The sequence below is a fragment of the Chiloscyllium plagiosum genome, unplaced genomic scaffold (genome assembly GCF_037043375.1).
Source record: "Chiloscyllium plagiosum isolate Xiang-an unplaced genomic scaffold, Cpla_swu_hap1 HiC_scaffold_12, whole genome shotgun sequence".
Classification (NCBI taxonomy): Eukaryota; Metazoa; Chordata; class Chondrichthyes; order Orectolobiformes; family Hemiscylliidae; genus Chiloscyllium; species Chiloscyllium plagiosum.
In genome coordinates this window covers 36930087-36946143 of record NW_028270150.1, presented here as the reverse complement: position 1 = coordinate 36946143, position 16057 = coordinate 36930087, and the positions used below count along the sequence as shown (strand labels likewise).

The 16057-nt window shown below is 42.3% G+C and overlaps 1 protein-coding gene and 1 pseudogene across 50 annotated transcripts in view; both read left to right on the top strand.

Moving 5' to 3' along the window:
- Positions 1 to 16057, top strand: part of abi3bpa (ABI family member 3 binding protein a) — a 350635-nt gene that overhangs the window by 115503 nt on the left and 219075 nt on the right. For all 50 annotated transcript variants that reach the window (XM_087992632.1, XM_087992642.1, XM_087992635.1 and 47 more), the window contains one exon: positions 10470 to 10535. In XM_087992632.1, the coding sequence (XP_087848758.1) occupies positions 10470 to 10535 (66 nt within the window). The remainder of the gene's footprint in view (positions 1 to 10469; positions 10536 to 16057) is intronic.
- LOC148148517 (uncharacterized) lies at positions 13917 to 15690 on the top strand (annotated as a pseudogene).

Below are 16057 nucleotides of genomic sequence, written 5' to 3'. Positions count from 1 at the left end.
CCTTTATTCCTGATGAAGGGCTTTTGCCCGAAACGTCGATTTTGCCTGTCTTCGGATGCTGCCTGAATTGCTGTGCTCTTCCAGCACCACTGATCCAGAATCTGGTTTCCAGCATCTGCAGTCATTGTTTTTACCATTCAGTCCTTGTTTTCCCCATCCGTGAGAAGTGTCATCGAGTTACTGAAGCACAGAAATGGGCCCTTGGTCCAACGCATCCATGCTGACCAGGTTACCTCAAACAGAATTAGTCCCATTTGCCTGTGTTTGGGCCATATCCCTCGAAACTTTTCTTATCCCTGTCACGTGTCCAAATATCTTTGAAATGTTGAAATTGTACCCATCTCTGCCATCTTCTCTGGCAGCTTGTTCCATATGCAACCACCCTCTGTGTGAAAATAAATTGTCTCCCAAGTCAACCTAAAGCTTTCCCGTCACCTTAAACCTACGCCCTCTTGTTTTGGATTCCACTGCCCTGGGAGGTTAGTCATCCTTTCTATGCCCCTCATGATTTTATAAATCTCTATAAGGTCATCCCCGGCCCCCTACACTCCAAAGGAAATGTTGCAGCCTGTCCAGCCTCTGCTTATAACTCAAACTTTCCAGCCTTGGTAACATCACTTGTAAATCTTTTTGCACCCTTTCCAGTTTAGTAACATTCTTCTTACAACAGATCAGAGATTAGGCCACATTTGGAGTACTGTGTTCATTTTTGGTTCCCTCCTAAAGAAGGATGTTGTGAAATGGGTTCAGAAAAGACTTACCAGGATATTGCCAGGGTTGGAGGATTTGAGTTATAAGGAGAGGTTGAATAGGCTGGGGCTGTTTTCCCCGGAGTGTCAGAGGCTGAGGGAGACCTTATAGAAGTTTATAAAATCATGAGGGGTATAGATAGGGTGAATGGACAAGGTCTTTTCCCTGGGGAGGGGGAGTCTAAATCTAGGAAGCCTAGGTTTTTGGTGAGAGGGGAAAGATTTTATAAGGGACCTAATAGACAGTGTGTGTATGGAATGAGTTATCAGAGAAAGTGATGGAGGCGAGTACTACTACAACATTTAAAACGCATCTGGATGGGTATATGAATGGGAAGGGGTTCGAGGGATATAGGCCAAATGCTGGCAAATAGAACTAGATTAATTTAGGATTTCAGGTCAGCATGGATGAGTTAGACTGAAGGGTCTCTTTCTGTGCTGTACATCTCTATGACTCTAATTATATGCAATACTCCAAATGTGGCCTTGCGAATTGTCTTATACAGTTGTAACATAACATAACAACTCCTGTCCTCAAATGCTCTGACTGATAAAGGCAACTATCCTAAATGCCGCTTTCACTCCCTTTCTACCTGTGATGCCACTTTCAAGGAACTATGTATCTGCATCCCAGGGTCTTTCTCTTGACAACAGCCCCCTTCCATAAACTGTTTAAGTCCTGCTCTGGTTTGTCTTGCCAAAATGCAACACCTCATTTATTTGAATTAAATTCCAAATACCATTCCTCTGTCCATTGGCCCAGTTGATCAAGATCCCTCTATACTCTTCTTTGCTGCCCACTATACCATCAAGTTTGCTGTCATCCACAAAGTTACTAACCATGCCTCCTATATTTGTTTATATAAATGATGAATAACAGTGGACCGAGCACTAATACTTGGAACACACTGCTGGTCACAGATCTCCAGTTTGAACAACAGCCTTCTACCACCACCCTCTGTCTCATACTGTCAAGCTAATTTTGTATCCAATTGGCTAGCTTCACTATGACAGTCCCCTGGAGAATTCTACTACTCTGTAACTGTTCTCAGAAGTAAAACTTTGTTTCAGATTTTTTTGACTATGAATGCCCGAATCCTATCTTTAATGGCTTCAATTTAAACTGCTGTTGAACCCTTTGGCACAAATCTCTGTGGATATGCATTTCTAGCTTCCCCTATCTCTCAAAATTCAAACCAATGTTATGGGGCCTCCAGCAGCAGGTGGTAACAGTGAGGGAAGCACCAAACAGTTAAGTGGGACCCTGTCTTGAGGAAAGGGAGCCTTTGTCAGAATGAGGTATCTTGGGGAGAAAGAGAGACAGGCAAAGGATTTTGTCAATGAGATATCAATTACAGACTTAATTTCATGTCAATTCTCTGTTTTCTTAGTTAAACTTTAATTTCGCTTCACAATTGTAAAGACTCGATGCCTTTAGAATAAAGAATCCATGCTACATGATTTCTAGGTTACTTATGAGCTTTTGTCTCTCATAACACTAACATTAAGCCTGACCAGCATTCTACATGGTCAATTATGAGATTTCTTATTCTGCACTCTCAGTGCGAATCAATTTGGTACACACTGTGTTTCTTGATTCTTTGAACTTTTTGACAATTGAGAAAGTAACCAGAACTAAGGGATTCAGGCATCTGCAGTCAAAAGATAGTTAACAAAAGAATAGACGCAGCTCATGAAAATTCATAAGGGGACTGGCATTCTTAGGCTGATCTCTACAGAAGTAAATAACTTTTTAGATTGATGTGTTTTCAAGTAAAATTCTTTGGGGAAGTAAGAATTAAAACTGACTGCTATTAATCCACCTAAGATTCACACTGCAAAGAAAAACTCTTTCAAGATCAATCCATATAATTGAAATCAAGAGTCCCCTTGGGCTCTACACATCTCCAAGACCATATAACTTACCCTGGGTTGTTCTGAAACTGACATTTAGATTTGTTACTTCTCATTGGTAATTTCTTATTTGATCTAATCAAGTAAAACCGGTTTCATAATCTTTCTGGATTTATTGCTTATAGTTCTGAGTGCCAAACCAAAATATCCTTATTTGTAAGGATTGCAGTCATCCCATCCCTAGTTCAGTGTTAACTCTTAAATCAAAATGACTCCAATCTTGTAATAGACTCCAAATTTAGTTTAATTGTGTTTGACTTATTTTCTCCAGTTAAAATTTAATTCCAATATTAAATATTATAAACAAAAACACAGTGACCTTGAATGTGGAAATCACAATGAGATTCAGATTGGGGAAATGTGAAACATAAAATTGAATTGCTGGAAAATCTCAGCAATGCAGTTTTGAGAGGACTGCAATGTTAGATGTGTCATTTTCATGTGGGATGTGAACAGATCCTGTCTGCCAGGTCAAGTAAATATAAAGATACCATGACACTATTTTGAAGAAGAACAGGAGAGTTAATCCAATGGCCTGGCATGTCTATCAGCCAATCAACATCATAGGAGACACACTACCATATGATTAACCATCTTTATTATAAAAGATATAAGAGCAGGATACAAATGTGAGTCTATCATGCCAACGCAAGCAAAGCAGGAACAAATCGAAACAACTCTATACCCATCCCAAGGATTCTGGGTAATCCAAGATGAAGGATGGGAAAAAGATGTGGCTGTAAGAGCTGCTCCTTTTTTGAGGTATTTTATGTGTTGGAGGTGATTTTCTCAACTTCCGGGAGCAGTAGTTACTGATTTACTGCTGCATTGTTTTGGGACTTTGGGGAAAAAGATCAAAACAATGGCAATTTAAAAAGGCGGAAGAGAACAAAGGCTGTGACCACATGGTCAGTAAGAGAGAGAAAGAAACCCACACTGTTGTTTGGCACAGCAGTGAATCTGCACAGCCACTGCCTTTGTGTTTGAGTTCATGTATTTCTGGACATCAGAAAGTGATAAGAAAAATGAACAAATAGCAAAATTCACAGCTCACTTTGGAAGAACATACATGGGAGAGCTCACAGCACAGGAGTAGATAAGTGCATGGCTTTTAGGTGTAACATTGCTGTCATTTTTTAAATAGTGAGTAGAGTGGGTTATTTTTGTTGTGTCTTATTGTGATCTGTCTCTTGATTAAAATTTAAAAATACAAAACAAAGGTACTAAAGACATTTGGATGGGTATATGAATAGGAAGGGTTTGGAGGGATATGGACCAGGTGCTGGCAGGTGGGACTAGATTGGGTTGGGATATCTGGTCAGCATGGACGGGTTGGACCGAAGGGTCTGTTTCCATGCTGTACATCTCTATGACTCTATAAGTTAGCCTGGAGCACTGTTTTTTAGAGCAGTAAGACTGTGCTATTTTCTGTAGATTGTTAAGGTGCAAAGATAGCCTTTAGTAACGTGATGTGCTCTTCCTGTTGGATGTGGGAGATTAGGGGGAATTTCCATGTTACTGATGATTCTGTCTGCAGTAAGTGTTTTTGATTGTGAATCCTGTCAATCGCATGGATCGGTTGGAATGGCAGTTTGAGGCGATGAAGAATTCACAGGAGCTAGGGGGTGTGATGGATTGCAGTTGTAAGAAGGGAGAAAAACCGCAAATGCAGTCAGGCAGATGGGTTAACTCCAGGAAAGGTAGGAGAGGGAGGAAAGTAAAGGCGTCTCCTGTGGTTATCCCCATCTCAAACAAGTATGTTGTTTTGGAAAATGTGGGGGGTAATGGACTCTCAGGGGAATGTAGCACGAACAGCCAGGTTTCTGGCATTGAAACGGCTCTAATGTGATAAGGAGTATATTCAGGTTCCAAGCGAACGATTGTGATAGGGAACTCTCTACTCAGGGGCACAGACAGATGTTTCTGTGGCCAACAGCGAGAAATCAGAATGGTGTGTTGCCTCCCTAGTGCCAGGAGCAAGGATATCTCTGATAGAGTGCAGAATATTCTCAAAGGGGAGAGGGACGAGCAGGAGGCTGTTGTACGCATTGGAACTAATGACATAGGAAGGGAAAAGGATGAGATTCTGAAGGGAGAACATAGGAAGTTAAGCAGGAATTCAAAAAGAAAGTCCTCAAGAGTAGTAATATCAGGATTACTGCAGATGCCATGAGCTAGTAAGGGTAAGAATAGGAAGATAGAGCAGATGAATGTGTGGCTGAAGAGCTGGTGCAAGGGAGAAGGGTTCACATTTTTGGATTCATTGGAATCTTTTCTGAGGTAGAAGTGACCGGTATAAGAAGGACAGATTGCACCTGAATTGGAAGGGGACTAATATACTGGGAGAGAGATTTGCTAGAGCTGCTTTGGAGGATTTAAAATAGTAAGTTGGGAATGTGGGACTCAGTGAGGAAAGAGATCAGTCTGAGACTGGTACAGTTGGGAAAAGGAGCAAGTCAAACAGTCAAGGCAGGCAGGGGCATGGCAGAGAATGACATAAGTTAAACTGCATTTCTTTCAATGCAAGAGGACTAACAGGGAAGGCAGATGAACTCATTACATGGTTAGGAACATGGGACACGGATATCATAGCAATTATGGAGATGTGGCTCAGGGATGGGCAAGACTAGCTGTTTAATGTTGCAGGGTACAAATGCTATAGGAAGAATAGAGGCGGGGGGGAGGAGGTGTAGAGTGAAAGAAAGGAGGTGTGTGTGGCACTTTTGATCAGGGATAACATTACTGCATTACTTGGGAGGATATTCCTGGGAATATGTCAGGGAAGTTATTTGGGTGGAACTGAGAAATAATAAAGGGATGTACCTTATTTGGATTGTGCTATAGACCCCCTAAAAGTCAGTGGGAAATTGAGAACAAATTTGGAAGGAGATCTCAGTTATATGTAAGAATAATAGGGTGGTTATAGTAGGGGGTTTTAACTTACCAAACATAGACTGGGACTGCCTTTATGTTAAGGATTTAAATGATTCTGAATGTACATGTACCTCTTAGAGAAGGTGCAAATCGTGGCTTGGGAAATAAGGGCAACTTGGTGAATAAGTTGTCAGTGGAGAAGCACTTTGAGGCCAGCGACCATAATTCTATTAGTTTTAAAATAGTGATAGAATAGCATAGACTAGATCTAAAAGCTAAAGTTGTAAATTTCAGGAAGGCCAAATTTGACAGTATTAGGCAAACCTTGATTGGGTGTAGATGTTCGCAGGTGAAATGATGGTTGGGAAATGGGAAGCCTTCAAAAATGAGATAACCTGAGTCCAGAGACAGTATGTTCATGTTAGGGTGAAAGGCAAGGCTGGTAGGCATAGGGAATGCTGGATGGCTAGAGAAATTGAGGTGGACCATTGGGATATCTTCTGGAGAATGTGGGAACCCAAGGGGCATCAATATCCTAGGCAGGAGGTTTGCTAGAGCTCTTCAGGGGTGTTGGGAACTGGAGCTATGGATCAGATGATGGTGTAGGTAGTGAACATCTTATACAGAGTGCAGACAGTTTGTGAGAAGGGATAGGCACATGATAGGACAAAGGTGCAGTCAGTGTGATGGGTTGAAGTGTGTCTATTTTAATGCGAGATGTACCAGGAGTAAGAGTGATGAACTTAGAGCATGGATCAGTACTTGGAACTATGATATTGTGGCAATAATGGAGACTTGGATATCATAGGGGCAGGAATGGTTGTTGGATGTTCCAGGGTTTAGATGTTTCAAAAAGAATTGGGGGGTGGGGGGTGTAAAGAGGTGGAGGAGTGACATTGCTAATCAGGGATAGTATCATAGCCCGAGAAAAGGAGGCCATTGAGGAAGGTTTGTCTACAGAGTTAGTATGGGTGGAAGTCATAAACAGCAAAAGAGCAGTCACTTTATTGGGAGTTTTCTACAGACCCCCCCCCAATAGCAACAGAGAAACAGAGCAGATTGGGAGGCAGATTTTGGAAAGGTGCAGAAGTAACAGGGTTGCTGTCATGGGTGACTTTAGGCTTCCCTAATATTGATTGGAATCTCCTTAGTTTAAATTGTTTGGATGGAGCATTTTTGTGTCCAGGGAAGGGTTCCTGACTCAATGTGTAGATAGGCTGACTAGAGGGGAGGCCATTTTGGATTTGGTGTTTGGCAACTAACCAGGTCAGGTGTCAGATCTCTCAGTGGGAAGCATTTCAGTGATAGTGATCACAACACCCTGACCTTTACTATATTCATGGAGAGAAATAGGACCAGATAGTGTGGGAAAATATTTAATTGGGAGAGGGGGAAATTACAATGCTATTAGGCAGGAACTGGGGTACCTAAATTGGCCACAGATGTTCTCAGGAAAATGTACAACAGAAATGTGGAGGTTGTTCAGGAAGCACTTACTGATAGTGCTGGACAGATTTGTCCCACTGAGGCAAGAAAGGGATGTTAGGTTGAAGGAACCTTGGGTGATGAGGGATGTGGAACATCCAGTCAGGAGGAAAAAGGAAGCTTACTTTAGGTTGAGGAAGCAAAGATCAAACAGGGCTTTAGAGGGTTACAAGGCAGCAAGGAAGGAACTGAAGAATGGACTTAGGAGAGCTAGAAGGGGACATGAAAAAGCTTTAGCAGGTAGGATTATGGAAAACCCTAAGCTTTAGCAGGTAGGATTAAAAAAAACCCTAAGGCGTTCTACATTTAAGTGAGGAACACGAATATGGCGATAGTGAGGATAGGGCTGATCAGGGATCGTGGAGGGATCTTGCGCCTGGAGTCAAGTAGGGGAAGTCCTTAATAAATACTTTGCTTCAATATTCACTAATGAGAGAGACCTTGACATTTCTGAGGACAGAGTGAAACAGACTGATATGCTTGAACAGGTTGATGTTAAGAAGGAGGATGTGCTGAAAGTTGGAGAAGTGAGGGCTTTTCTCATTGGAATGAAGAAGGATGAGAGGTGACTTGATAGGTGACAAGATAATGAGAGGCATAGAGTGGATAGCCAGAGACTTTCCCATGGTGGAAATAACTCTCACAAGGGGGCATCACTTTAAGGTGATTGGAGGAAGGTTGAGGGGCGATTTCAGAGGTGGATTCTTTACACAGAAAGTGGTGGGTACGTGGAATGCACTGCCATCACCAGTAGTAGAGTCAGATACATTAGGGACATTTAAGCGACTCTTGGATAGTACAATGAAGGGATATGTAGGTTAGCCTGATCTTAGAGTATGATAAATGTTTGAATTAGATTACTTACTTTTTTTTTTAATTAGATTACTTACAGTGTGGAAACAGGCCTTTCGGCTCAACAAGTCCACACCGACCCGCCGAAACGCAACCCACCCATACCCCTACATTTACCCCTTACCTAACACTATGGGCAATTTAGCACGGCCAATTCACCTGACCTGCACATCTTTGGACTGTGGGAGGAAACCGGAGCACCCGGAGGAAACCCATGCAGACACGGGGAGAACGTGCAAACTCCACACAGTCAGTCGCCTGAGGCGGGAATTGAACCCGGGTCTCTGGCGCTGTGAGGCAGCAGTGCTAACCACTGTGCCACCGTGGTGGGTACAACATTAAGGGCCGAAGGGCCTGTAGTGTGCTGTACTATTCTATGTTTTATGTGACACCTTGAAAAATGTCCATATTACAGAGGAGGAGGTGCATAAAGGTGGAAAAACCCCCAGGATCTGATTATCCTCGAACTCTATGGGAAGCTAGGAAATTGATTGCTGGACCCCTTGCTGAGATTTTTGGATAATCAATAGCCACAGGTGAGGTGCCAGAAGACTGGAGGTTGGCTAACGTGGTACCACTATTTAAGAAGGTTGGTAAGAAGAAGCCAGGAAACTATAGACCGGTGAACCTGACATCAGTGGTGGGCAAGTTGTTAGAGGGAATCTTGGGGGATAGATTTATATGTATTTGAAAAGACAAGGACCGATTAGGGATAGGCAACACTGTTTTGTGCATGGGAAATCATGTTTCACTAACTTCAATCAGTTTTTTGAAGAAGTAACAAAGAGGATTGATGAGGGCAAAGCGGTGGACGTGATCTGTATGGATATCAGTGAGGCATTCAACAAAGTACCCCATGGGAGACTGGTTAGCAAGGTTAGATCTCATGGAATACAGGGAGAACTAGCCTTTTGGATACAGAACTGGCTCGAAGGTAGAAGACAGAGGATAGTGATGGTGGGTTGCTTTTCAGACTGGAGGCCTGTGACCAGAGTGTGCCACAAGGATCGGTGCTGGGTCCACTGCTTCTTGTCATTTATATAAATGATTTGGATGTGAACAGAGGAGGTATAGTTAGTAAGTTTTCAATGACACCAAAAGTGCAGGTATAGTGGACAGCAAAGGAGGTTACCTCAGACTACAACAGGATCTTGGTCAAATGGGCCAATGCGCCAAGGAGTGGCAGATGGAGTTTAATTTAGATAATGTGAGGTGCTGCATTTTGGAAAGTCAAATCAGGGCAGGACATATACACTTAATGGAAATGTCCTGGGGAGTGTTGCTGAACGAAGACCTTTGAGTGCAGGTTCATAGTTCCTTGAAAGTGGAGTCTAATGTAGATAGGATATTGAAGAAGGCATTCCTTTATTGGTCAGAGCATTGAGTATATGATTTGGGAGGTCATGATGCAGCTGTACAGGACATTGGTTAGACCACTTTTGGAATATTGTGTGTAATTCTGGTCTCCCTGCTATATGAAAGATGTTGTGAAACTTGAAAGGGTTCAGAAAATATTTACAAGGATGTGGCAGGGTTGGAGGGTTTCAGCCAAAGGGAGAGACTGAATAGGCTGGGGCTGTTTTCCCTGGAGCATTGGAGGTTGAGGGGTGACCTTATAGAGGTTTATAAAATCACGAGGGGCATGGATAGGATAAATAGACAAAAGTCTTTTGCTTCAGTTGGCGGAGTCCAGAACTAGAAGCCATAGGTTTAAGGTGAGCAGAGAAAGATTTAAAAGAGACCTAAGGGGCAATGTTTTCACGCAGAGGGTGGTGTATGTAAGGAATGATCTGCCAGAGGAAGTGTTGGAGGCTGGTACAATTGCAACATTTAAAAGGCATCTGGATGGATACATAAATAGGAAGGGCTTTGAGGAATATGGGCCAAATGCTGGCAAACGTGACTAGATTAATTTAGAATATCTGGTCAGCAAGTATTTGTTTCCATGCTGAAGATCTCTATGACCCGACGACTCTATATCTATTAATAACACAAGTATTCAAGATTAATTCATATCTGCTTGTTTAAATATTGGGTAAGGCAAGTTTGACCTTACCTAGGAGGACATCCAAGACAGATAAACCTTCTGACACACTGGGTTCCCAGATGAATAGTGATGAAATTGAGTGCTGTTAAAAATACATTGTTTCAGATAGGTGAGCTGCTTGTGTATTAAACAAACTGCTTGAATCAAATATTAATAGGGTGGCTGTAAGTTTTGTACCCTTTCACCCAACCTCTCCAGATTTGAAGACCCGGTTGCTCCCTTATAAGGTACGATATGAGAGAGTTGGATTTCTCGTTCAAAACCTTCCTGTGCGGAAAGAAAATAGCTGAAGAAAACCTGATAAAAATATGACCCTCTGATAATGTTATGGCTTCTGGAATAATTGTTTCCTGAAAACCAGAGAAATCACAGACAATATTGTCTTTCAAACACAACTTACTTTGTTACAAGTTTATATAGATTCCAAAATCAGGGATATAGAAGTGAACCAGCAATTGATCATATAATGACAATGTGTACATTAGTAATTAAAACAATATATTTGCTTTTGTGATATATTTCATGGATAATTCCTTTTATATTTCTAGCACAAAATGGAACAAATTGGATAAGATTCCCCAAAAAGCCGACTGTTAGTACGCAAGTGGTTTTAGGTAGGTTACAAATTAAAATTATTAGCCTCTTTATAATCCACAAATATTTGGCATAATGAGTTATTTGGAGAATCTGTGTAATGTGATCATAAGCTGAATGTTTCTACATCAAAATGTGTCTAAATTGTTATTAATTCTTTTGTTTGCTGAGTTGTTTAAAAATGAAATGTATGTTTAGGAATAGTGGGTTTGCAGCATTGAAGTATGTGAACATTTTACCAAGGATAAAGTGGAATTTAACTTTGAATTGAAGCATTTAAAGTAACAACTATATTATCACAGAAACCATGTGATCTGAATTTTCAATGATTGCATATCATTAAGTTTATGTTTCAGGTTTATTTGCTAATTGGTATAAATTTCTGCTTAACATACAGTATGACAAAAGTTTGCACACATCATCTGTAAATCTCTTTATTGATGGGGTAACACTATTGTCTATTCAGTCTTAGTTGCATTTTTTGTTACCTAATATCTGTGGAGCTATGATCATGTGCTTGTAGTGGGGGTCCATTTTTGTTTGCATCATAGCTAGACAATATTGTAGACCCATAATGACACAGGCTTCCCTGCTGTGAGTGTGGAATTAAGAAATTAAGGTGGAGACTGCAAATGCAAATCCCTTTAGAATCATGAATGAACCAGAGCCCATTCTGCATAGATTCATGTAAATCAGTTTGGGCATGTCAAGAATCCCAATGTCTTCATTGAGAACAGTAGGATGAAGATTTAAGCTTGAGATTTGGCAACAATATCTAACCCCATTGCATGACTAATGCTGCATTGGAGTGCAGAAGATAAGATTGTAGGGTGTGTGATCCAGTTGAAATATCTATCCACCTTGACTGTCCATGGAAGACTTCATGTTCAAACTCATAGCCTAACTGACCTGTATAACAGTAACCTTGAGAGATGCTATTAATAATAGGATTTTCTTGGCAAACCTAGTTGATTGTCCATTGAGATGACCATCCTTTGTGGCTTTAGTTTTCCACTCTTGACAGTGAGTTAAATATTAGGAGAAAGTGAGGACTGCAGATGCTGGAGATCAGAGCTGAAAATGTGTTGCTGGAAAAGTGCAGCAGGTCAGGCAGCATCCAAGGAGCAGGAGAATCGACATTTCGGGCATGAGCCCTTCTTCAGTTAAATATTGTCAGGATATAGGCACTGCCCCCAGCAGTTATTGGTAATGCTTCTGCTGTTGCCATTGATACTTTTCTTTTTTTTTGTTTCCTTATTTGCCTCATTATTATTCCTTTTTTTAAACTTGACAAATGGGATGATGATACAAGGAATCACTTCTCTTTCCACTCTATCACAGACCTTCTGAAAAGAAATGTGAGACTTGATGCATTAACTCTATGTTTAGAAACAGGAAAGGAGAAGTCACCCTGTTAGGAGTTTTCTATAGGCATTCGAAAAGTTCCAGAGATGTAGAGGAAAAGATTGCAAAGATGAATCTGGATAGGAGTGAAAGTAACAGGCTAGTTTGTTATGGGGTCTTTAACTTTCCTAATATTGACTGGAAATGAGTTTTGAGATGATTTGTAGATCAGATTTGAGGTTCTGGATGTAGGTTTGCTCGCTGAGCTGCAAGGTTCATTTTCAAACATTTCATCACCATCCTAGGACAAGCCAAACAGAGACTCGCACGAGAATTCCTAGAAGCATGACATTCCAACCGAAACTCTATCAACAAACATATTGACATGGATCCCATTTACCACCCCTTTAGAAAAAGTACAGGAAATAATATCACCTCAGGAAATGACATCACCACAGGAAATGACATCACCAATCCAAGGAAACCCAAACATAAAGAGAAAGTGGCTACACCACCAGTGTTTCATCCAGAGACTCACTGAAAATGTTACCTAGTATGGTGACGAAACAGCTGAAAACCAACCTTCCAGTTCAGCGAGCAAACCTACATCCAATGACTGGCAACGCTATCATTCAAGTACCTTAGATGGGTTAGATTTTGTCCAATGTGTGCAGGAGGGTTTCCTGACACAGTATGTAGATAGGCCATCAAGAGGCGAGGTCACGTTGGATTTGGTAAAGGGCAGTGAACCAGGACAGGTGTTAGGTTTGGAACCAACTGAGCACTTCGGTGATAGTGATCATAATTCAGTTAAGTTTATTTTAGCGATGGAAAGGGATAGGTATATACCGCAGGGCAAGACTTTTGCTGGGCAAAAGGCAATTGTGATGTAATTAGGCAAGATTTAGGATGCATAGGATGGGGAAGGAAACTGCATGGGATGGGCACGATTGAAATGTGGAGCGTATTCAAGGAACAGCTACTACGTGTCCCTGATAAGTATGTACCTGTTAGGCAGGGAGGAAGTAGTCGAGTGAAGGAATCTTGATTTGCTAAAGAAGTTGAATCTCTTGTCAAGAGGAAGAAGGAGGCTTATGTAAAGATGAGATGTGATGGCTCAGTTAGGGAGCTTAAGAGTTACAAGTTAGCCAGGAAGAACCTAAAGAGAGAGCTAAGAAGAGCCAGGAGGGGACATGAGAAATCTTTGGTGGATAGGATCAAGGAAAACCATAAAGCTTTCTATAGTTATGTCAGGAATAAAAGAATGATGAGAGTAGGATTAGGTCTGTCAAGGACATAGTGGGAAGTTGTGTGTGGAGTCCAAAGAGATAGGAGAGGTGCTAAATGAATATTTTTCATTGTATTTACACAGGAAAATGACAATATTGTTGAGGAGAGCGCTGACGTATAGACTATTAGACTAGACGGGATTAACGTTCATAAGGAAGAGATGTTAGCAATTGTGGAAAGTGTGAAAATACTTAAGACCCCTGGACTGGTTGGGATTTATCCTAGAATTCTGTGAGAAGCCAGGGAGGAGATTGCAGAGTCTTTGGCTTTGATCTTTATGTCATTATTATCAACAGAATAGTTCCAGAAGACTGGAGGATAGCAAATGTTGTCTCCTTGTACAAGAAGGGGAGTAGAGATAACCCTGGTAACTATGATGTTTTGACGTATTTTGGCGCATTGTTGGTGTTGTATCTCCTTGTTGGTCCGCCTGGTAAGCTCAGTAGCCCTGGCTACTGAGTGACAAAATGAAGAGAAAAAGTACGAGACAGCTGTGGTCCACGCAGTCCTGCTTTCAAAAAACCATGAGGTTTCCATTTTCAATGGAGCAGTCTGTCTGGGAAGCATCCCAGATGAACAACCTCCCCGCAGCCTCATCCACAACTGCGAGCTGTGTTAAATCATCAAGTTGTACATGTGCCTACTTATCAAAACCGGCAACAAGATCCATCTCGATTTAAACTGAGACAGCGACCTTGAGACGATGCCTCCTGCCTTACGTGGAGCTGAGCCCAGCCACCCCTCCCAGGGAGCCGACTCGCTCAGTAATGGATGACTTAAATAACATTGGAAAAGGGACCACGAGGACGGCCCATCCTCCAGACGGGATAAGCATAGCTTCCCAGACCTTCTACAACAAGAGTTATCAAAATTTGATACAGGGCACAGACTATATGGCGAAAGAGACCGTAACTGAGACAGGTGATATGACAACTGGGACAACTGCCTTCTTGGAAGGAGTTGCTTTCGAGCCAGTGTCTGTCCCGGAGGTAATTATCCACTACCCTGTCGACGGGCTGTTTTACAAGGATTGCAACACCCTCTTCCCCACGGTGATCCTGTTTAAGACCGATATGACTAAGGTGCACAACGTCAAGAACATCCGAACAACATGTTCATGCTGCGGCAAAGTAGGAGAGTATCACGCAATCTCCTGCCATTACCCAAAATGCAAAGGCAAGAACACCCCCCCAACAGGGAACTTTGCATGCAGCGCATGTGACCAACAGTTTACAACTCAGCTGGTCAACACGAGAGGCATCGACACCCTATTCTACGGAATGAAAAACGCCTCAATACTGCACCCAAGGTCAAGGGCAAACCAGGGAAAAGTGATCGCATATGGTCACAGGAGGAGGTGGCACTCCTGAGGGAACCAGAAGTGAGATTTGCAGGATCCAAATTCATAAGTAAATCGATTGCCAGCATCCATAAAATGAAAATACTCAAGCAAATCTGAGACAAGCGCAGAATCCTTGCAAACACCCTGATGGAGGTCCAAACTCCCAAATGAGTCAACCTTAACTAATGACTTACACGATTCAGAGGTGGAGAATGTCCAGGAAATTTCTGATGATCAAAATCTGGGCCAAAGAGACTGCCAAAGAACACTGGCCTCAATACCTAAGCATAGGGACGTGGACGACCAGCTAACACAAGCTTTTGAGTGCGAGGAACGACCCAGACACTCCTGCCCTAGGGGTAGGACTGATGGAAAGTATTACCGACTTACTAATGAATGGTAGGGAGAGACAGAAAAAACAAAAGAAGCCTCAAAAACACCAGGCCAAAAAATACAAAAAGACCGGTAATAATACCAGGGCTAAGAAAAGATGGGCAGCATGTAGAGCGCTGTTTAGAGTGACACAGCAGCTCTACAAAACCAACTGGCACTAACTAACTCACGAGATCATGGGGACACCAACTTCATCCCTTGTCCTCTCTCAAAAGAGGAATTGGAGGCATGTTTCCGTGTGAAACTGTCGATACCAAACCAGAAATCAAACATCAGTAAGTATGCCCCATGCACCAGGAAAGTAGACGACGGATCCTTGATGAAACCCATAGGGGTAGAAGAGGTGGAGTCAGCCATCAAGGGTATAGACGAGCCCAGTGCAACTGGACCAGACATCCTGAAACGGAAGGACATACGATCAATCCACTAGGAGGAGGAAACCTGTCTACCCCGCCTCTTCTCCCTGTGGCTCAGATCAAGCACGATACCCGAATCACTGGAAAAGAGTTGAACGATTCCTAAGTGCTAGGATAAAGACCACCTGAAAAACATCGACAATTGGCAACCAATAACTATTGGTCCGACACTGTTACGACTGTTAACGGAAATAATGGCAAAACGCCTGTGAAACAGTCAAAATTAACACTAAGTAAAAGGGGTTCTTAGCAGCCACTCCCAGATGCAATGAAAACATTGTCATCCTCGAAACATCATTAAGGGAGCAAAGCATAACCACAAGGACTTTACAGTTGTCTTTGTCGATCTGGCAAAAAGTGTTGACTCGGTTGGGCACAAGCTACTACTGAAAGCTTTACAAAGTGCACAACTCCCCAAAGCCTTTGTAGGTCTGATCAAAGAACTCTCCAATGGCAATACAATCGTGGTGGAAGGGAACGGTAACTGTACCACCCCAATAAATATTGAGAGGGGCGTAAAGCAGGGCGACCCGCTTTCACCAATTTTATTGAACATCGCTCTGGATCCTCTGTATGCTCTCTGGAGAAGGCCAACTCAGGGTTGCCATGCCCCTGGGCGGCAGAAGAGCCAACTGCTTGACTTTGGCCTTCGCGGATGACATTGTCCTTCTGAGGGACTCCCACACTGGAATGGTTAGGGATCTGAAGCTGCTCCAGTCATACTGTGACCATACAGCTCTCCGTATTAACATTGCAA